General features: G+C 42.1%; 1 protein-coding gene across 4 annotated transcripts in view; it reads left to right on the top strand.

The window, feature by feature from the left end:
• PIBF1 (progesterone immunomodulatory binding factor 1) overlaps positions 1 to 23,627 on the top strand; it is a 135,247-nt gene that overhangs the window by 16,861 nt on the left and 94,759 nt on the right. For all 4 annotated transcript variants that reach the window (XM_042839048.1, XM_042839047.1, XM_042839046.1 and 1 more), the window contains exons 5-9: positions 8,785 to 8,918; positions 10,894 to 11,002; positions 11,944 to 12,125; positions 19,494 to 19,619; positions 23,528 to 23,626. In XM_042839048.1, coding sequence (XP_042694982.1) covers positions 8,785 to 8,918; positions 10,894 to 11,002; positions 11,944 to 12,125; positions 19,494 to 19,619; positions 23,528 to 23,626 — 650 coding nt within the window. The remainder of the gene's footprint in view (positions 1 to 8,784; positions 8,919 to 10,893; positions 11,003 to 11,943; positions 12,126 to 19,493; positions 19,620 to 23,527; position 23,627) is intronic.

Genomic DNA, 23,627 nt, shown 5'->3' with positions numbered 1-23,627 from the left:
GCTCTTGAAGGATGCCTTCCAGAGAGCAGAAGAGCTCTCCATCCCTCTGAATATGAAAGCAGGCAGAAGAGGCAGGAAACCGGCATGGCTTAGCAAGGACCTGCTGGGCAAACTGAGGGCAAAGAAAGGTACATATAGGCTTTGGAAACAAGGGCATGTCAGCTGGGAAGAATACAGGGATGCCATCTGGACTTGCAGGCATGGGATCAGGAAAGGCACTGCACAGGCAGAACTGATCTTGGCAAAGGATGTGACAAACAATATGAGATGTTCTACAGGTACATTGGCCAGAAGAGACAGGCTAAAGCGAGAGTCCTTTGGTAAACGTAAAAGGAGAGCTGTCTTCAACAGCTGTGGAGAAGGCTGATGTACTGAATGAATTCTTTGCCTTGGTCTTCACTGGCAGCCAGGATTCTAATATTTCTCACATCCCTGTGCCCAGCATCCCTAAACCTCTACGTGGGGACTGGGACAGTAAATCCCCCCCCACCCCCACTGTGAGGGCAGAGCAAGTCCAAGACCGCTTCATGGGACTGAATGTGTACACATCTATGAGGCCAGATGGCGTGCATCCCAGGGTTCTGAAGTAGCTGGCCGAGGTGGTTGCCAAGCTGCTCTCCATCATATTTGAAAAGCTGTGGCTGTCAGGTGAGGTCCTGAGTGACTGGAGGAAGGGTCACGTCAGTCTCATTTACAAAAAGGGACTAAGGAGGATCTGGGGAACTACAAGTCTGTGAGTCTCACTCTGTTCCTGGGAAGGTAGTGGAACAGATCTTCCTGAATGGCGTGCTTGATCACATGAGGAAGGAGTGTGTGATCCAAGACAGCCAGAACAGCTTCACCAGGGGAAGGTCATGCCTAACCAATCTGGTGGCCTTCTACAATGGAGTGACAGCATTGGTGGACAAAGGGAAGGCAACCGATGTCATTTACCTGAACTTGAGCAAGGCCTTTGACATTGTCCCCCACCACATCCTCATATCCAAATTAGAGAGATGTGGATTTGATGGGTGGACCACCTGATGGATAAGAAATTGGTTTAAAGGCTGCAGGCAGAGTGTGGTCATCAATGGTTCTGTGTCCAGGTAGAGGCTGATAACAAGCGGTATCTCCAAGGTATCTCCCCAGTCTTGGGACTAGTACTCTTTGACATCTTTATCAATGGCATAAATATTGGAATTAAGTGCAGCCTCAGCAAGTTTGCTGATGACACCCAGCTGAGTGCGGGTGACACGGTGGACAGAAGGGATGCCATTCAGAGGAACCTGGAAGATGGGCCTGGATGAACCTAACGAGGTTCAGCACAACAAAGCGCAAGGTTTTACATTTGGGCCAGAGGAATCGCAGGTATTTATACAGACTGGAAGGAGAAAACCTTGAGTAGCCCTGCAGAGAAGGACTTAAAGGTCCTGCTGGATAAAAAACTGAACATGTGCCAGCAGAGTGCTCTTGCAGCTCAGAAAGCGAATGGTATCCTGAGCTCCATCAGAAGGGGGCAGCCAGCAGGGACAAGGAGGGTGATTGTCCTTCTCTATTCTGTCCTTGTGTGGCCCCATCTGGAGTACTGCATCCAGGTCTGGGATGCCCAATACATAAAACATGTGGAGCTGATGGGAGGGATCCAGAAGAGGACCATAAAGATGATGAGGGGACTGGAGCACCTCCCCTACAAAGACAGGCTGAGGAAGTGTCAACAATTTACAGACTGGTTTGGCCCAGTTCTGTGACTAGCAGAGCATAAGTATCTGCAGATCCACACCTCCAGAAAAAGGGATAAGGGAAAAAAGGTAGAGAGATGGGCCCTAAAACAAAAAAGCAGCAACAATCTTAGAAACAAACTAATTTACCAAATAAGGTATCTGAATGCAAGATAACGCACTGTAATGCATTATAACTGGAATCAGAGCAAATAAAACAAATATAATGAGAGAGTATCTGAAAGCTTAAGGCCTTACGCTAATGCTGAGGCTATGCATGTGGTCAGGAGGAGCAGCAGGGAGGAAAGCCAAAAAATGGCAGGTCGGGTGATCTATGAAAACTTTTTTCCCCTCTGTGAACACAAAGTCCTCTATAGTATGTAGTTGTTCTTCTCATCCAGACAGGTGCCTGGAACTGGAGCATAAACTCTTTTAACTCCCAGTGCACTACATGACGTTATGATATGGAATACCAATAACTAAAAATCATAATACCATGACAACAAGGCTGCAGGGTGACCTCATTGCAGCCCTCCTGTACCTAAAGGGAGCCTACAAACAGGAGGGGAGTCAATTCTTAATAATAGTAGAGAATGGCAGGACAAGGGGAAAGGGTTTTAAGTTGAAGGAGGGACAATTTAAGTTGGATATCGGGGGCAGTTCCTGACCAAGAGACTGGTGAGATGCTGGAAAAGGCTGCCCGGAGAGGTTGTGGATGCCCCATCCCTGGAGGTGTTCAAGGCCAGATTGGATGGGATCCTGTATAATCAATGAATATATGGATGTTATAATTAAGAAATATACTGGAAAGTTAGGCTAAACATGTTATCACAATAAAGAACAACGGATGGAAAGCTTACTCTTATCCTGGGCTCACTGAGAAGACTCCAAGAGGAGCAATCTCCAAAAGAGATCCTTTCCCACTGCTAGTAAGCTCTTAAATGGAATCTAGTAGAGATGGAGCCAGGCTTCACCCCCTCCAATAGCAGAGGAGAATTGTTTTCACCTGTGCTCCCAGGGCTGACTCATTGCTCGCCTCAGGTGGTCAATCAGAGGTTCAGGCCATGATTCAGTAGTTCCCATACACTCCACCCCTTCACGGCATGAACCAATGGTTGAGTTGACTAAAGGAGAAGCTTTCTCTAATACAGAGATCTGATGCATTGCAACTCTTAGGCAATTTCCATCCCAACGCATGTTGATACATTTCAAGGTGAGTGACAGTCGGTGAATGTTCATATTCCTTTATGGGCCAGTGCTCGATGATGTTACTTGGAGGCATGTGGTCGTGAGGTGCAGGTCCGTCCTATGCTCCATCAGTCCCGTGTAGACTATCACCAGGTTTTGCACGTGATCTGACAGTAGCACTGGAACGCTTTGACAGCGTTTCATTCTTTCCAGTGATCCTGGAGGCTCAAAGACTCACAGGGAGTAATACAGATGTTTCAGAGGTACCAGGAGGGGAAGGTCTGCTCTTCAGGGCAAGATTCAGGCGTATTTCTATCCTGGGTCAATACTTCGGCTTGTACTGGGGCATGTCCTGGTTGCCTGTACCACAACCAGATGTCTGCGGCTGCATAACTACATCAGGCACCAAAGGGGGTGTCTTGATCTGCCATAGGGACATGATGGGGGTCCCTTTAGCAATGAAGATTGGAGTGTTGACCACAATATTAGTAGGCCATGTACCTATTACTGGAGGGACTACCAAGCCTCCCACTTCCACCAATCTCCCCCAAGGTGCAAGTAGGCCACAGCACTTTGGTCCTACCTGCACCTTCCAAGGCCATTTGATCCTATGGGTACCTGGATCTAAATTCTCAGGGGCAGGGAACAGAAGATTATTTTCGTTACCAATCTGGGGTCTTACCTAATGATCAGTGCCCATAATTTGGATCCTAAGCAGGGAGGCCCATGTTGTCTGTAACATTTCAGGGCCCTGGGTCTGCTGTCTCGGGGTCTGCAGGGACTGGGAATCTGTCTTCAAGACAGCCTTAAGAACAGTGCTATAATGTTCAATGAGGCCTGCCCCCATTGGATTATATGGCAGGTGGAATTGCCATTCAATGTTATTTTCTTCTGCCCAGTGCTGTATTGTTGCACCAGTAAAATGAGTCCTGTGGTTGCTTTTGATGACTTGAGGTGTCCCATAGTCAGGCATCAGTTTAGTAAGTGCCTTGATAGTATATGCCTGGTTTGGTTTCGGTACTGGATAGGCTTGCAGTAGCCCACTTGCGGTATCAACGCAGGTCAGGGTGTATCTCCCTCCTCAGACTGAGGGAGGGGTCCCGATGTAATCAACCTGCCATTGCTGGAGAGGATTGTATCCTATGGCAAGATGGGCTGTTGTTTCAGGCAATGATCTCAGTCTCATCTTAGAGCAAGAATTGCAATCCCGGCATGCCTGAATGATGTCAGGTAGTTGTATGGGCAGTCCCCATGCTTTAGCAGCTGCCCACATTGTCTTTTGTCCCACATGCCGTAACTTCTGGTGATGTTCTCAGATTGTGAATTCTCAATCCATCGAACTGGGGCCAGTGTGTCGGCTTCATCGGTGACTGTAGGGGCTGATGACCAACCAGAAACATGGTAGACACATACAGTCCTGTGTTTAATGGCATTCCATGTGTTTAACCACGTCTTTGCCCCATATTGGTCGGGCAAGTCGGTGGATAGTCCATTCCTGGGTGGCCCACTGTGTAATCCAAAGAGTGAGCCCCTGGTATACAGCCCAACTATGTGTACCGATAGTCAGGATACCATCACTGGGTTGCTTGGTTATAACCATCCACACAGCTTGCAGTTCTGCCCATCTGCAGGCATCTTCAGGATCGGATATTTTTCCTCCTGAACGGGACTCTTCTCTGGTGGAGCGACCAATGTTTCTTTTGGTGCATCATAGTGATATGTCACTGGGCCTAGGATCTTCTGAAGTTCTTCTTTTAATGATGACGAGGACAGACTACTCCTTTGGCTGAAGTAGGTGACCCATCGTGCCACTGTTTGTGCTTAGGCCACCCCTATCTTAGGAAGGTGGGTCAGATCTTTCACCTGCCCATGAATCGGCAGAGTGGTCTTAACTATGTTTTCAGCTGTTTGAGTTATCAGCTATACTGCCTGTAATGCAGAGTAGGCAGCCAGTAACTGTTTCTCAGTCATTGTATATCTTTTTTCTGCTCCACGCCAGACCTGATGCCAGAAGCCAATGGGGGTCTGAACACAACTCTGGTGTTGCCACAGGCCCCAACCAAAGCCATCTTGAGTAACGTCAACGTCCAACTCAGCTGGGAGGGTAGGATCAAATATATCCAATGCCTGGGCTTGTTTAACTGCCAGTTTTGCCTGTTGGAAAGCGTCCTGTTCTGTTTTCCCCCAGTCCCATTAGCTGCCCCTTTTTGTGAGTCTGTACAATGGCCTTAGCAGCTGAACTAGGCAAGATATAAAGGAACGCCAGTAACCCAATATACCTAGAAACTCTTGCAGCTGCTTTGGTGTTGGAAGGACTGGGAACGCCTGAACCTTATCTATGACAGCACTGGGTAATACTTTGATCTTTCCTGACCAAACCACTCCCAGGACTTTTACGGACAGGCCCAGACCTTGCACCTTCTGAGGATTTATGGCCCATCCTCTCTGTTGCAAATAGACAGTTAATGAATCTGCTGCCTGTCCTACCGCCTCCAGTGAGTCTGATGTCAACAGGAGAAAATCAGTATCGTGATATAAGATAACATCATCAGTTGTTTTCCAATCAGCCAGGTCACACGCCGCTAGATTATGACAGTATGTCGGCAAATGCACATACCCTTGTGGCAGGATCTGAAAGGTCCACGGCCTGCCTCTCCACGTAAACACAAACTGATCTTGCGATTCTTCAGCAATTGGGATACTGAAGAACGTGTTTGCTAGATCTAGGACACAATGATAGGTTTTTACCTCCCTACTTAATGTGTCCATTAGGGAGGCAATACTGGGTACAGCTGGATGAATAGGCAGCATGACCTTATTTAATTCTCTGTAATCCACTGTCATTCTCCATGTTCCATCTGACTTTCGCGCTGGCTATATGGGGGGAATTATGTGGCAGGTAAATAGGCCCATGTTTCGCATGGTCTCTTAATATTGCCTGCACCGTCCGGATACTAATACATCTCTAAGTCTGAACTCTCCCACAGTTGTCTGGAGAGCCAGATCCTACAGAATATCTATGCCCATGATGTATTCCTGGACTGAGGCAATAGACACTTTATACTCCCGGGGTGGGAGATGCCCAATCCCCAATTTCTACCATGCTTGGGTGACAGGAATAGTCTCTCCTCCAAAACCACCAATCATCACTCTGTCTCCATCACATTTACTCGGATCTCTGTAAATAATTGATGTTTCGGTTCCAGTGTCCATCAACGCCATAACTCTGAATATTTTTTCAGGACCAATAAATTTGAGAATTTGTCCATATCAGGGCCATCAGATGTAACTTCATAAATTGCTTCCCTTATGCCTAGGACCACATCCCTGTATGTAGAGGTATATCGGATTTATTCAGCCGTACCATAGAGCAGGCTGTCATTAACCATTCTATTATAGAATGGTTTTCATTAAGATATTGAATACCTACATATAACCTCTGCCTAAGGGCAGGATGGACAGTCAAGATGGCCAACTTGGATATTTCCAGGCCATTTACCATAATGCTTTCTGCCTCAGAATTTCACAGTCTTAATAACCAAGCTGGCACATTTTCTCTAGGCTTCTGCTGAAATCGCTGAACTAAATCCATCAATTCTGTTGCCGTGTATGGCTGGGCTGAGTTATGTGCAAATGAGTCTGGACAGGAGGCCCAGAACTCTCTGACCTGGAAGTCTCGGATGGAAAGAGAAATAAATCCCCTGTGATTCAGGAGGAAGCAGTCAGAGGCCTACTATTCCATGTGGACTGCCACAAGTCCGTGGGGCTGGATGAGATCCATCCAAAAGTGCTGAGGGAACTGGGGGAGATGATAGCCAAGCCGCTTTCCATCATCTGTTAGCATTGCTGGTCAGCTGGGGACATCCCAGAAGACAGAAGACTTGCCGATCTGACTTTTCTACAAAAAGGACTGTAAGGAGGATCTGGGGTCCTACAGCCTGTCAGCATGACTTCGGTGCCAGGAATGGTTATGGAGCAGATCATCTTGAGTGAGATTACACAGTATGTGTGAGGCAACCAGGGGATCAAGCCCAGCCAGTATGGATTTATGAAGGGCAGGGCCTGCTTGACCAACCTGATCTCCTATGATGGAGTGACCCGCCTGGATGGTGAGGGAAAGGCTGTTGATGTGATCTGCCTTAACTTCAGCAAAGCCTCCCACAGTCTCTGCCTCAGTATTGTCCTGCAGAAGCTGCAGCCCATGGCTTGGACAGGTACCATAAGGAACTGGCTGGAGAGCTGAGCCCAGAGAGTGGTGGTGAATGGAGTTAAATCCAGCTGGCGACCAGTCACGAGTTGTGTTCCCCAGGGGTCGGTGCTGGGGCCTGTCCTCTTCAATATCTTTATTGATGATCTGGGTGAGGACACTGAGTGCACCCTCAGTAAGTTTGCAGATGACACCAAGTTGGCTGGAAGTGTCAATCTGCCTGGGGTAGGGAGGCCTACAGAGGAATCTGGACAGGCTGGAGAGCTGGGCTGAAGCCAATGGGATGAGGTTCAACACGACTAAATGCCGGGTCCTGCGCTTTGGCCACAGGAGCCCCAGACAATGCTACAGGCTTGAGGGTGAGTGGCTGGGAGACTGCGTAGAGGAAATGGACTTGGGGTTATTGATTGATGCTTGGCTGAACGTGAGCCAGCAGTGTGCCCAGGTGGCCAAGAAGGCCAATGGCATCCTGGTTTGCATCAAAATTGTGTTGCCAGCAGGAACAGGGAAGTGATTGTTCCCCTGTACTCAGAGGCACTGGTGAGGCAGCACCTTGAGTACAGTGTCCAGTTTTGGGCCCCTCACTGCAACAAAGACATTGAAGCCCTGGACTGTATTCAGAGAAGGGCTTGTGAGGGGTCTGGAGCACAGGCCATATGAGGAGCGGCTGAAGGAGCTGGGATTGTTCAGTCTGGAGAAGAGGAGGCTCAGGGGAGACCTCGTTGCTCTCTATGACTACCTGAAGGGAGGTTGTAGTGAGCTGGGGGTTGGCCTCTTCTCTCGTGTAACTAGTGATAGGACTAGAGGGAATGGCTTCAAGCTGTGCCAGGGGAGATTTAGGCTGCACGTTAGGAAATACTGCTTGTCTGAAAGAGTGGTCAGGCACTGGAATGGGCTGCCCAAGGAGGTGGTGGAATCACCGACCCTGGAGGCGTTCAGGGAACGTTTGGACGTTGTGTTGAGGGATATGGTTTAGTGAGTGCTATTGGTGATAGGTGAATGGTTGGACTGGGTGATCCTGTGGGTCTTTTCTTGGTGATTCTATGATTCTATGATTCTAAAAGTGGGTAAGGAATGGATAGCCAACGTTTTAAAAGTTTTTTTTCTGTGTGTTCTCTTGGATCCAATTTTCTAGTTCCCATAACAGTGTCTTAAGATATCTGCAGGATTAAAAGGGGACAATGAATTACTGTGGGAATGGAATAAGCACTTCTTTTTCCCCTTCTTTTTTTTTTTCGTTTTTTTTTTCTTCCACCGTATCTATGATTGACAAACAAATATCAATTACCAGATTAAATATGGGATTTGGCTGATTATTTTTTTTTCTGGAAGTTTCTGAATCATCAAATGTCTTTCTTCTTTTTCAAATAGACCAGCAAGTATCTTCACAAGCATACTGGCTTTAAAATGTTGTAATAGTAGTATGACTTCTGTCCCATAACATAGTGTACAACCTGTACTGTATACGAAGGCTACTAGTGGGCTACAAAGGTGGGCTAGTGGACAAAAGCCTTAAGAATTGTTAGGAAAAAATACATATATTAATCAACTATGCTAGATGTCCAAATACTTAGAAAAATGGAAATAGTACCATCTGAATATTTGTGAGTGGACTTCTCAAACTTCAGTCCATGAGTGTTTTAAGTAATTATCAATGAAGCTGTGCTCATTTTAAAATGTCTTGCCTTCTAGAACTATGAAAACGAGAGGCGAAGTCGGTCAGAACTTGAGGTTAAATGCCAACGCTTAATACTGGAACTGGCTGATACCAAGCAGATGATTCAGCAAGGTGATTTCAGACAAGAGAACTATGATAAAGTGAAATGGTAGGTCTCTAAAATCTCTAGAAGTTTCCTACTAACATGCAAATATTAATAGAATACTCTAGTTTTGTCCGTCAGGATTGAAGTTCCATTTCATGATCTTTTTTTTGCTCATATGTACCTCATTTTTCCTCTATCCACTAATGGCCCAATTGTCTCTTGTAGAATAAAATGAAAAACGCTACAGAATCTGATGCATCAAATTAAAGTTTACATCTTCAATCTGAAGCTTACATTCTTCAATTTACTGTATTTTCAGAAAAGCCTGCCAGTTGCATTGCATGTAAAGACATGGGAGCTGTTGATATTAAAAATGTTAAAACTAATAGATTTTTTTTCAGAGTTTAAAAGCTATCATTTAATAGGAGGCCCAGTGCTTAACTGAAGTGTGATTGCACAGTAAATAGAGAGTAGAACCTTGGGAATTCACGTTTGAAAACTTAAATGTTAAGATTTCTGGTTGTTAACCATGTTGAAGGATTTTTATAGGTCAGATTCTAAAATTCTGCTTGCCAAAGAATCTTAGTATAACTTTCAAGTGTCTCTCTTCGTTTTAAAAAAATGAGTTCTTGCCTGTGCTTTGAATGCCCACATCATAAGCAAAAGAGTGAAAATGAACTTCTTTATAAATATTCTCATAGACATGTAGTTCACAGTCCAGCTCCTTGATGGCTTTTTCAGTGTACTTACAAGAAATCTGGTCCTTGGTAAATTTGTTGGGAAATGGATTAAAAAATGAGATTGGTGAATAGAAAACACTCTGTCAGTTCCTTGTTCATGTTGAATAAGGTCAAATACTGTTACTGAAACAAATGACTGTGCCACTAACCCATCTGAAAGAGAGTCTGTCTTATGGATAACTGTTCACAGCCATATATACTAAAATAACCTTGGAATCTACCTGGAAGCTTGTTGCAAATAGGATGGATTGATGCTATGGTTTGCTTCCTGTGTGCAACTGCATCTTATTAAGTGAATTGTAATAACTTGCTTGTGAAAGGATCCAGTGTTTAACAGTGTACATTTAAAAGTCTTGAGTTGAAAAAGGCATGAATGAACGTGCCAGACCTGTATTTGAGAGAGTAGGCTGTATTCATCTAGGTAGGCACAGACGAAGGGGAGAGGTAGAGCATTATTGGCATGCCTGCATCAGGATATTTGAGAGCATTGCAGGAGTTAATCACTTCCAGACTCATTTCTGCCTTTAAAAATTTTCTGTTAAATCTTCTGGTTCTTGTGTACTACAAGTTATCTTAGTTTTAAAACTATGCTATGTGTAATACAAAGCTGGTGAGATTTTTTTTTCCAAACTGCAGACTTATGCAGGCTCATTCATTCCATTGTTCTGACAGGATAAGATATAGTGGTGACATAAAGCTGCTTCTTTGTACATATGGAAATCACCGTTATTGAGGACACAGCATAAACTTTGCAAGTGTGTTGTATGAATTTTTAACGTAAGAAGAATAGTACAACTCCCGCTGGCATCAAGTGACTGTACAAGAGAAAGAAGATGAAAACAATTCTACTCCGCTTTCTGTCTGATTAGATGTCTGAATAGGATGAAGACTAGGGTCTAATCAGACAAATGTCTTCATGCAAATTCAATGTCTATGAAAGATTCAAGAGAAATAGCGTTAAAAACTTGAGAAAATGAAAAGGTTGGGCAAGATTGTGTAAAACTCATTGCTAATTGGAGAACTGAACAATCCAAAGTTACACTAACGAAGAATAATCAGAAGTGAATGAAATAATTTAGGATAGAAATTCAGAATTACTGTACTGTAATTAAGGATTATTGTTCAAATATGTAAGAAAATTCTTTCCTATAATATGATTCAATTGCAAGAGCTAGTAACTAAGAAAGATTATCGTTAGTGGCGGAATTCATTGTTATGAACTGAAAGAAGTTGAAGAAATTAAGAATGAAGAAGATTCTTATTCATTACATCTTACACATTTTACCTTCTTTTCACAGTGAACGAGATGTATTTGAACATGAATTGTCAGAACTCAGAAGAAAATACGAAATACTGGAAATTTCACATAAAGCACAAGCTAAAGAAAGAAGTGATTTATCAAAGGAGGTAAACATTAAACTTCCTATTTTTTGTCTTGTTTGTCACCTCATTGATTCAGCAGTCACACTGGTTCAGTGATGGCTCCCTGCTGAGCGCTTCTGATTCAAAGGACTCAGACACATTTGCAATGTTTCCAAATCCGCTACCTTGATCTATTGGATTTTGATAGTTTATTCTAGTACAAGCTTCCATTACTCAGTATCCATTACCACTATTTCTGCATCTAGATTGTTTATGGGGAAGATTTCTTCACTAAACCTCCAGGATTAGTTTTTTATCTTAAGCTAGTTAGGAGTGAATCATCCAAAACTCTCTGCATTACTAATTTTTATTTTTATCTGAGGTAGATGTAACTTTACAACAGCTTTTCTGGAGTGAGAGAGTTTTTACTGAATCCCAAGAAATAAGTTATTTGATTTCTATTACAGTTGTCTAATTTTTGGATGGTTTAATGCAACTCAGTGCATCTTCCATGTAAAAACGAGACCAGTTTTTAAGCTGGGTTTATGTATAGAAATCTTCCCAGGAAACACCAAGAGAGTGTACAATTTTGTTTACACAGCAGGTATTCCAGAGGAGGAGAAATTTTGAGTGTTGTAGCCGGTATGACTGTGGATTCACATCAGGACTCAAATTCAGTATCTGTAATTTCTGATTTAGTACTATCACTGCTTAGTTACCTCACGGTTAGTAGATACTCAGGAATATTAAAGGACACTTCACATCTTTTCAGGGGACAACTATGAGAAATCAATCATGAAAATTCATAAAATTGAAGTCTTTTTTTTCAACACAGGGTTACAACTTACGTTAACTGTAATTATAAGTATAGTTTTTCTCAGTTCAATTGATTTACGAAAGAGAATTAAAATGAAAAACTATGTATATGTATATTGGTTAAATATTTATCTTTAAGTTCATGTGACAGTGTTATTTTTAATTTATAGCTGGCAACCATACAACAATCCCTCAACCTCTTGCAAAAAGATAAAGATTACCTTAATCGCCAGAACATGGAGCTTAGTGTTCGCCGTGCACATGAAGAAGATCGTCTTGAAAGGCTTCAGATTCAGTTGGAGGATGCCAAAAAAGCTAGAGAAGAAATGTATGAAAAATATATTGCATCCAGGTAAGTTCTGTGTTCAGTTCTATCAGTAGTCAGATATGTTCAACTGTTTTGCCTTGTTTCTCGCACAAACCCTGTTTAAAATTTTTCAGCTTCCAGAAGTTGTGTATTGGTTCCATATTTGTGTAACTGGAAAAAAAAAAGAACTTTTCTTGGTTTATCAACTATTTATTTCTTAAAAAATTGATATGAGACTCCATAGCACTGAAAATATCTGTATTCTTCTGTATAGATAAAGATTTACTAAGGTAACGTTAATTGCAAAACAGAAAAGTGATTCTAAGTGCCTGTGTTGCAGCTCTTTTTTTGCCCAAATGAATCTTACTAAAACTAGTAAATGAAAGATAATGAAAGAAAAAAACTAGTATATGAAAGATAATCTAATTTGGAGAATAAAATATTTTCACAAACAAGTAAAATTGGAAGTGGTATGTTTCGTATCAGCTCTGTGTCATTCATATCTCAAGTTTGAATGCAGATAATCTAATAGTAGACTTGAGAAACAAATTGGTCATTCTGTGCTAGCCACAATGGTAAACAGTGTCAAGCTTTTGTGTTATTTCAGTTGCTGTAGGTCTGTGTATACAATGTCAAGTAGAAAATTCTACGTTATTTAGCAATGTCTTGCTTCATGTATAGTGGTATACAACAGAATTTCTAATCATACTAAGTTTTTTCTTACACAGAATTCATGGTTATTAAATTCACGTAATTTCCTTACATACAGATGATAAATAACAATTCCAAATTTACCCCCAAATGACATTAGATATTTGCCTATATGTACTTTGTTAATAGTCAGCAATATCCTTAGAACATCAAAAGATATCTTAGAATATACAGAATCATAGAATCACAAGGTTGGAAAGGACTTACAAAATCATTTCGTCCAACTGTCCTCCTCTTCCTGTATCAACGTTACTACCCACTAAGCTACTAAACCATATCTCGTAGCACCTCATCCAGATGCCTGCTGAATAGTGCCAGGGACAGTGACTCCACCACTTCCCTGGGCAGGCTATTCCAGCGCTTAACCACTCTTTCAGAGAACAAGTTTTCTCTTTATCTAATCTAAATCTCCCATGGCACAACTTGTCGCCTTTTCCTCGGGTCCTGTTTGTTGTCCTGAGAGAAGAGGCCAAATCCCTCCTCATCGCAACCTCCCTTCAGGCAGTTACAGAGTGTGATGAGGCCTCCTCTTCTCCAGACTGAACAATCCCAGCTCCTGTAGCCGTTCGCCAGTAAGACCTTTGCTCCAGACCTCTCCCAGTTTTGTTGCCCTTCTCTGGAAACGTTCCAGGGCCTTGATGTCTTTCTCGCGCCGAGGGGCTCAAAACTGAACACAGCACTGAAGGTGCGGCCTCACCAGTGCTGAGTAGAGGAGGATGATCACCTCCCTGCTCCTGCTGGCCACACTATTTCTGATGCAGGCCAGAATGGCATTGGCCTTCTTGGCCACCAGGGCTGGATCATGTTCAGTTGAGCATCAACCAACACCCCCAGGTCCCTTTCCTCTTCACAGGCATCCAGCCACTCAGCTCCAAGCCTAATAGCGCTGCCTGGGGTTGTCGTGGCCAAATTGCAGGACCTGGCACTTGGCCTTGTTGAACCTCATCCCATTGACCTCAGCCCAGTGATCCAGCTTATCCAGATACCTCTGAAGGGCCTCCCTACCCTCAGGCAGATCAACACTACCTCCCAGCTTGGTGTCATCTGCAAACGTATCGAGGGTACACTTGATCCCCTCATCAATAAAGACAAGATGGGCCCCAGTACAGACCCCTGGGGGACACCACTTGTAACAAACGGGTCACCAGCTGGACTTAACTCCATTAACTGCTACCCTCTGGGCATGGCCCTCTAGGCAGTTCCTTATCCAAAGAAGGGTATACCTGTCCAGGCCACAGGCAGCCAGTTTCCCCACAAGAATACTGTAAGAGACCATGTCAAAGGCTTTGCTGAAGTCTAGGTAGACTACATCAACAGCCTTTCCCTCATCTACCAGTCTGTTCACCCAGTTGTAGATGGAGATGAGGTTGCTCAAGCATGACCTGCCTTTCACGAACCCGTGCTGGCTGGGCCTGATCGCCTGGACACTACGCACGTGCTGTGTGATCTCACCCAAGGTGATTTGCTCCATAACTTTCCCTGGTACCGAGGTTAGACTGACAAGCCTGTAGTTCCCCAGATCCTCGTTATGACCCTTACTGTAGATGGGATTCACATTGGCAAGCCTCCAATCCACTGAGACCTCTCCAGACAACCAGGAGTGCTGATAGATGGTGGAAAGGGGCTCAGCAATCACCCCTGCCAGCTCCCTCAGCACCTGAGGGTGGAGCCTGTCTGGTCCCATGGACTTGTGACAGTCCAGATGGAGGAGGAGTTTTCTAACTGTCTCCACCTGAATCGCCGGGGCATATTCTGCAAACAAGGTGCCCTGAGGATAACTGATGTGAGTCTCAAAGGCAGATGTAAAGAAAGTGTTGAGTGCCTCAGCCTTTTCCTTATCCACAATGGTCGCATTTGCTGCTGCGTCTAGTAAGGGATGGAAATTCTCCATGGTTCTTCTCTTTCTGTTAATATATTTATAAAAGGATTTGTTGTTCTCTTTCTCTGCAGTGGCCAATCTGAGTTCAAGCTGGGCTTTTGCCTAATTTCCTGCATACCATCACAACTTTTTTCTAGTCTCCCCAAGTAGCCTGTTCCTTCTTCCAGAGACTGGGATTCTCTGAGATGTAGAGTATTTTTCTCAGTCTCAACAATAGTTCCCAGCTCATCCACCAGTCTTCCTGTTCTTGTGCCTTTAAGATTTCCATCTTGAAGAGCATCCAAGGACCCCTTTACCTTTAAGGAGCGACTCCCAAGGGAACCCTGCAGCAAGCATCCTGAACAGGTCAAAATCCACCCTCTGGAAGTTCAAGATAGCAGTTCTGCCAGTCATCCTTCTGACATCCCCAAGAATAGCAACCTCTTTAATTTCATGGTCGCTCTGCCCAAGACAGTCCTGTCTCGCTCCAATTTATAGGAGGGAGATGAGGTTCTTTTAATATCTGTATACCCAGCGTGAGATTAAGAAACAACGGTTCATATGTTGTTCCATCCAGTTTATTACCAAACCTGATCAGGGAGACGGGGAAGGGAAGGAGGGCAATAGAAAAGATGGGAAAGAAGCAGGAGTTGCGTAAAGCGGGGATAGTCACCAGCAGGATCCAGCAGCGGTCCCGTTGCACGGCGTTTAATGATCCCAGGCAGACGCAGCAGGGGGACGGGGAGTAGCAGCGTGGCCGGCCTTGGGCAGCGGGCAGGTAGACGAAGAAGTTGAGGAGCCAATACTTGAAGCTGCAGCAGCAGCACTCAGGCAGTAGGCACAGGAGAGTTCGACAGCATGCAGGAGTCACCTCATGAGGAATCTGATCGTCAGGAATCCCTCTTCTTCAGGAGGAATCTGCTGCCAGAAAACCTCTGTTCTTCTTCATGAGGAATCTGCTGCCAGAAATCCTCCGTTCTTCATGAGGAATCTGTTGTCAGAAACCTCCATTCTTATTCATGAGGAGTCTGCTGCCAGAAATCCTCCGTTCTTCATGAGGAATCTGTTGTCAGAAACCTCCATTCTTATTCATGAAGAGTCTGCTGCCAGAAACCTCCGTTCTTCATGAGGAATCTGTTGTCAGAAACCTATCCTCATGGTTTTTAGTTCCTCTTTTATCCTCCTTGTTCTCCTGCCTACGTGACAAGGATGGGCCTTGAGCAAGAGTCATTGAGTACCCCCTGAGATGGCCATCATCCTGAGATAGATCCACACAAAGGAGCATTTCTCAGCTATTTAGCTGCAGTTCATCTTGCTCTCGTTGCCCCTGGCCTTGTCCATCTGCGTCCCCCAAAGGATCTCACAACCTTTGCCCAGGACTTGCCTGGACTTGTTCATGTGTGTCCTTCAGACAAAGGATTTTACAATCCTTGCTCAGGACTTGAACAAGTCCATCTGTGTCCCCAGCAAGCTTTGAGATGCAGAAGTTAACAGAGTAATATCTTACAAGTCCCCAACCTTCACAGCTCCCATCAGTCCTTCTCTGTTAGTAAAGAACAGATCTAGCAGGGCACCACCCCTGGTAGGCTCTCATACCAGCTGTGGAAGGAAGCTATCTGCCACACACTCTAGAAACGTTTTGGACTGCTTCCTCTGCACTTTATTATATTTCTAACATATATCAGTGAAGTTGAAGTCTCCCATGAGAATGAGTTCTGGGGTTGTTCAGCTTTGGCAAGCTGCTCATAGAATGCCTCGTCCTTCTCTTAATCTTCATTAGGTGGTCTATAACAGACCCCCACCAAGATGTCGCCCTACAGGCCTTCCCCCTGTTCTATATCCATGGACACTCAACTTTATCATTCCCAACCCCAAGCTCTTCAGCATCAAAACACTCTTTAATATAAAATGGCCACGCCACCACCCTTCCTTCTTTGTCTATCCCTTCTGGAGAGCTTTTAACCATCCATCAGTCATAAGAGTGGTCCCACCATGTTTCAGTAATAGCAACGAGATCATAATTAGCCTGCTGCACAATTGCTTCCAGCTCCTCCTGCTTGTTGCCCATGCTGTGTGCATTGGTGTGGATGCACTTCAGCTGAGACATCTGCCTCACCTCCAGATCCAGTATTGTTTCTTTAGGTTCATCTCTGGTGAGCCCTGTTTTGTCCTTTTTCCCCCACCTTAGCTAATTTAAAGCTCTCTTGATAAGCCCTGCTAGCTGCTGACTAGAATTTGTTTATCCCTTTGAGACAGGTGAGTTCCATCCATGGACAACAGGCCAGGGGCTGAGTAAACTGCCCCATGATAAATAAAAAACAAAGTTCCTGCCTCGATACCAGCCTCTAAGCCAACTTATTCATTACTTCTGTTTTCATTATTTTATCATTCTACTCCTCCCTCAAGATCCGGGGCCTCAAATCTGTTACGGAGGGGCACCTGGGAAAGCGAGATAGAGAGTAAGAGGGGAGAGGGGGGTTGCCGCTGATGCCAAACTGGGACTTGCTTCCAACGCTTCTTGTCTTTTTTGGTCCCCTACCTCAGCGCAACAGGACAGGGGTTCCACTGCACTGTGGGGGGCATCCTCCCAGCGCCCTTCCCTCTGGCACACTAGGGAGTTACTCCACCAGTCAATCTCCTGCTCACATGCCCTGAAGCTCCTTAGTCTCTCCACCTTCTCCTTGAGCTCAGCCACCACTGTGAGCTGACCTTCCACCTGAGCACAGTCTCCCCGCTGCTCTTCCCTGGCATCAGCAAACCCACTGCAACCAGAGGCCTGAACAGACACATCTCTGAGCAGGCCCTCCGTCTGGGTTGGCACATCTCTTTGTCTCTTTTGAGCTAGCTATCTGTCTAGTGGAGACCATGCTAAATTTGTTTTCTTGCAGACTGCCAATAGGTGAGCTGGTTTCCTGAGCGAGTTCGCACAGAACTGGGCCAGCTCTGAAGCAAGTGACTTCAACCAACCTGTGTTTGCCCTGTGTGGTTTAAGCTGAGACTGCTTATAACCTGGAGACCTAATCAAGATCAAGGGTGGGCAGTGCAGCTCCACCCACACTACCTCTCTGCAGAGTGACAAACACCAGTTGATTAAATGAACATCCTCTTGAGCTTAAGAGAATTAAGCCAGTTCAGCTTTCCTTCAGTTGCATCCTTTTGTTTGAACTGCAAGGTGTAACTGCAAACTTGTATAAATCTATAAATCTTGTATCCTTGTAATACTTAGAACTTACTTGATGTGTTCTTAATGTGATTCTCCTGTAACTACTAAAAAACATTGTTTTCTGAATGGGCATTTAAGAGCACTGTACTGAAATTATCAGCTATAGGGCGACTTTAAAGTCTTGCCACAGGAGGGAAAGTCTTAATTTCTTCACCTATAGAAATAGTAAGTAGCTATGGTAATAGCAAGTAGTAATACTAATAGCAAGTCATTGTCATCCAAGTACCAAGAAAATAATGCTAGTTAATTCTGTATGAGTTGTATCTTGAGATTCTGAATGGCCTTCGCCATTCATTTATTTTGTATGTACTGAAATTTACTGTACATGAAGAACTAAAAAAAATTGCTAGCGGGGACATTACATTCCAGTATAATGTGTTTTTTGGGATCATTAACTATTTCACTTATCAAAGACCTTCACAAAATACCTTGCTAAAGAGTGGTACATTCGAGGAAGGAAGGGAGAAATATTTACTTTTACTTTGAAAAGTCAACAAAAATTCTGTGTTTTATTAAAAAGCAAACACAAAAACTTGAAGAGCATGCATTCTAAAATAAGTAAATGATTTCAGCTTTTGTTTAATACAAAGGAGTTTTTTGTGAACTCAAGTACTGGTTTCTAAAAAGTACAAGCCATACGGCAAATCCTAGAATCAAAATACTTTATGGTTGTAAATGCATGTTTAATATAACAAAAATAATAAAAGCTTATCTGTTTCCAGACCTGTAATGTCTAACAGTGGCTTCACTGCGGATTGATTATTCTTGAATAGCAGCTGACTGCTATAGAAATTAACATCCCTTTAGCTGTTAGATAGAATCATAGCATTGCTCACATTGGAAAAGATCTTCAAGACCATCAAGTACAACCACAACCTAACCACACTACCCTACAGTACAAGCCTTTATAGTTTTGTAAGAGCAATTCTGTATGGGGTTTTATCCATTCTCATGTGAACTTCCAAATTTACAAAAAAGGAAGATGACAATGTTAATCTGAAATGAAGTAATTTGGAATCTTTTAATATCTTCTGCTTAAAAGCTTAAATATTTATTTCAGGTAATTTATTTGTGACATTGACAGGATGAGTACTCAAATCTTTTTTTTTTTTCTTCTTTATTTCACAAATGTCTACAGCATGTAATCTTCAAAGTTTCTTGTGATGTTCACACTCAGATGAGACTTGCAAATAGTACACATCAATATCGTGTTGTAGCTTGGAAATATTCTGAGTTACTAATTTACCCTTCCTACTGATGTAGAAACTAGAAAATTTTGCAAAATGAGGAATTAAAAACATTTTCAGTGGTTAATTAATATGAACACTTGCAGAAATTCTTTGCCTCCCTATACAAAAATGGTTAGTGTTAAATTGCATGATGAATCAATGTCAAATTACTTATATATTTTACAGTTTGCAGAAAGCTGTTATTCCTGGTAAAATTTTCAGTAGATTTACAGAGCAATATAGGCTGGTATGTATTCCAGCCAAACTGGCAGGAAAACAAGTAAGAATCAAAATATTAAATTGTAAAATACGCTTGTACTGCTGTGCCAGATGCTTTGATATTTTGGCCATACAATTCATTTTACATTCCTCTGTCATGTGTTTATTTACAGGGACCACTACAAAACAGAATTTGAGAAGAGATTGCATGAGGAATTGGAACAAATAAGACTGAAAACAAATCAAGAAATTGAGCAACTTCGAAGTGCTTCGAAAGAGATGTATGAGCGTGAAAACAGGTAGATAAGATGTGGCAATAACAAAATTAGGGCAGAAATTTGCAAGTAGTATTTTTGTGCTAAGGCATAATCAAAGTTGACGAGTATTAAGTTAGAAATGAAGTTGTTTTAAAATTGATGTGAATCTTGTAAATGTTAACAATAAATGACTTTTATGTTAACGATACTGTTATGTTAATCATGAATATTTATTATAAACAGATTTACACTGACATCATCAATTAAAATAGCTATTAAAATTCTTCTCCATAAATATTAGTAGTTTGAAGTTTATTCAGCTGTGTAATGTTAACTAATTCATGCCAAATGTGTTGATTTTTTTTTTTTTTTGTCATGGTCTGGTCTTGAAATCAGAAGGAAGGTATTGATGTAGAAAGTAATGCAGGAAAAAATGAGAGAAATGAATAAGACATCTTCTAAACATCAGTCTTTGACTTACAGCATTTTCGTTCACAAAAGCATTATTTTCAGCCTTGAGAAAAGAAGACTGAGAGGGGACCTGATCCAGGTCTATAAATATCTAAGGTGTGGGGGGCAGAATGGCGAGGCCGGACTCTTTTCAGTGGTGAGTGGAGACAGGACAAGGGGAAACGGCTGGAAACTGCAGCATAGGAAGTTCTGCACAAATGTGTGCAAGAACTTCTTTACGGTGAGGTGACGGAGCACTGGAACAGGCTGCCCAGGGAGGTGGTGGAGTCTCCTTCTCTGGAGATGTTCAAGACCTGCCTGGATGCCTACCTGTGCGACCTGCTGTAGGGAACCTGCTTTGGCAGGGGGGTTGGACTCGATGATCTCTGGAGGTCCCTTCCAACCCCTACAATTCTGTGATTCTGTGATTCTGTGATTTTCTTGTAGAGTATTATAAAATTGTCTTTAGAAGAATATCCTAGTCCTATAAAGACCTACAGGCTAAATTTTCTAAATGTCTTTTCTTGTTAAATATCGTGGAATTATGAGCAATATTAGGCATATGTAGGTCTTCAGGGATCCCCATAGAGATTTAGACTATTTTTAGTATGTTTCTTTCTTAGCTTGTTTTTTGACACTTGTCTTCGCTTAAAATGGGAAGAGCACTGAACAATTGTGAACTCATCATAGATGTCCTGAAAGTGCCTTGTGTGGAGGAGGAAATGACTAGAGTAAAAAGATATTTGTAGCATCAGCATCTGTTCTTCTAATAGGCAGCTTTGCTATTGCTCTGAAGTGTATAAAAAGAACGTGACTCTTGCTGTCTGTCTTCTAGCCAACTGAAGGTTTTAATTAAAAATATTACATCATTGTGTACTTTTGCAAGTGTTAGTAAAATTTATATATAACAAACACACACATCCACACCACTTCCTGTATTCAAATCTATGTTCAGTTACAAAGAGTGATTTGAAAGTTTGTGGAGACTTGATGAGGGTCTGTACATCATTGAGAAAGCTATCAAAAGTTATTTTGTTTGCATCTGGAATAAATTTGTGGAAGCTTTTTTCCTCACTTTGAAATAATTACTTTTGAAATGTAAGTCCCTAAGATTTTATTTCATATTTTGCAGGAAAAATGATTTTTGGTTTGTGACCTTTCTATAAAATAATTAAAAATTCTACCATAAGATGGTGCTTTTCTGTCTGAAGTTCCCTTCAGTGGTGGGACAGATGGAAGCCTAAATGGGAAGCAAAGCAATTTGTAGTGAAGTTGTGTGATGTGATGAGATGCTGATTGACTGTGACTGAAAATAAGATGCTGGTTTTATCTTCAAGCTGAAAGCATGGAGCTAATATAATACTTTGTTCTTCTTACTCCTTTCTACTTGCTGAGCCTGACAGAACTGATGTTTCCCCTTAATTTACTGATAGTTGTTTTACACTTGGATGTGTCAGTTTAAGAAGCTAAAATAAGGGGTAAGGAAGAGGGGAATCCTATTAAAAAATGATACTTAGAGCCTTAACTTACTTGGGATCAGTTTCATTTGTTCAGTTACAGTCATCATTGGTGATGTTTGCATTAGCAAGCACGAATGAATTCACAGAGCCCTGGATTAGCCACGTAAGGTTTTACTCTGGATTAGCTATAGTCTGTTCCTCTAGGTCAAACACAGTTAAATGATTTTGAGCATGTTAGATGCCCTCTGTGAGCAGATCTTCAGTCTGACTAGAATCCAATTTATGCACTCTAGCATAGTTTTGGGGTGAGAAGTGCAGTACAATGACAATTGTTAGTTTGAACCAAGTTTCCTGGTTGTCTCCAGTTAACCAGCTTGTGTCGAAATCATCTCGATGTTTGCTAGCTGAGTTCCTTTTTGAGAATCCAAATAATGCACTCTGAACACTCTGAACACTAAAAGACATTCAGCCCTCTTGAGGCTCGTCAGCTCAAACCAGCCCAACTTTGCCTCAGAAGATTCAAAACCTCTTTCTTCTCATTTACCAGACCTGTTCATGAATATTTGGTAGTAGTCCTGTCCAGTTTTAGAGATTTTCACTTGTATGATAGGCTTGCCATATACATGATGTTCAATGTGGCCTGTATGTATAGCAATCAGATGTTTTACCTTTTTTAAAAACACGCTCATGATCTGTAAACTGGCAGTGTCACTAATGTGTTTCCTAGCTCTATTGCAAATATTTCAACAGAAGTTGCATCACATCTGTGATTGCCATCATGTTGCTTAGTAGTACTTTACTCATGCTGGTTTTTCTCTGTACAATTTTCATTTGCTTAAATTAACGGTTAAGCAAAATAGTGTATTCTCTAAACAAGTGACTGTACATCTAACATTTAATTATCATCCACTTCTCTTCCTTTAGTCTTAAGATTGCAACTTTGTGCTTTTGCTCTAAGACTTAACATGGTCAACCTCACTGCTGTTAAGAGAATTAACTGCCATATTCTTACAGTTTGTCAAGAACCAGTTTGAATAGTGTACTCTCAAGATGAATTGCTGAATTTCACTGGTAAATTTTGCAGCCTAATAATTCTATTTTTAAGGTAGATTTTGTTATCGTTCTGTCATCCATAAACAGGATTCCTTTTTTATGAAGCCAAACTGAAAGGAATCTCTAAGGACATCTAATACATTCAAAATGCCAGAAGGTGTTCACATCACTGGAGCAAACTGTAGATATCTTCAAGTAAAATCCTTGAAAATGTTCATAATATAGATCAGACCTTCAGCAACAACTGTTCCGTGGTTATTGCTGTATCACAATACTTAATAATAAACATACAGCTTATAAGCACTAAGTGCCATTTATAAAGTGGCAATAAACTGTAATACTACTGTTAATACCTATATCATTTTTAACATAAGAGTTATATTTATTATTCTTAGTTCGTGTGATACTGTTCTGGTATGTATAGATGAAGTAGAAGTGAGCTAGTTTGCAAGTTTCAACAACAGCAAAAGGCAGACAGAAACACCAACAATTTGTAATAACCGATATGACTGACTGTCCAATTAGTTGTGTATGCAAGTAGGGTTTCTATGTTCAGCTAATCTTCCTGCTGTATCACAAAAGTTTTGAATCATGTCACCTAGGAGGACAACATAGATTTAATGAAGTACCAAGTGTAAATGCAAATACGTATATACATGTATAAATACATTCCAATTACTGCAATGCATTTAATTCTCAGGAAAAAAAACAGAACAAAACAAAAAAACTAATTTGTAGTTCTTGTATTCTGAATTATTCATGGATTTCTGCATAAAAATAGGAACTTTGATCATTGTTTTTAGAATTTTAGAATGAGAAATTTTGTTGATAAGAATGAAATATAATGAATAGGCATATAGACAGATGTCTTTCTATTGCTCTATTAAAATTGAATTAGGTAGTATTAAAGTTAAGATCAGTCATTAGTAATCTATAAAATGAAATAGTCTAACCAAATATTGACACAATTGCTTCTGTTTCCTTCAGAAATTTGAGAGAAGCAAGAGATAATGCTGTTGCTGAAAAAGAGAGAGCTGTTACTGCTGAAAGAGATGCTTTAAGAAAGTATGACCAACTCTTAGAACAG

Source organism: Centrocercus urophasianus, unplaced genomic scaffold (assembly GCF_019232065.1).
Source record: "Centrocercus urophasianus isolate 14NV4802_14NV808 unplaced genomic scaffold, USGS_Curo_1.0 seq_9, whole genome shotgun sequence".
Taxonomy (NCBI): domain Eukaryota; kingdom Metazoa; phylum Chordata; class Aves; order Galliformes; family Phasianidae; genus Centrocercus; species Centrocercus urophasianus.
This window is presented reverse-complemented; position numbering and strand designations above follow the sequence as displayed.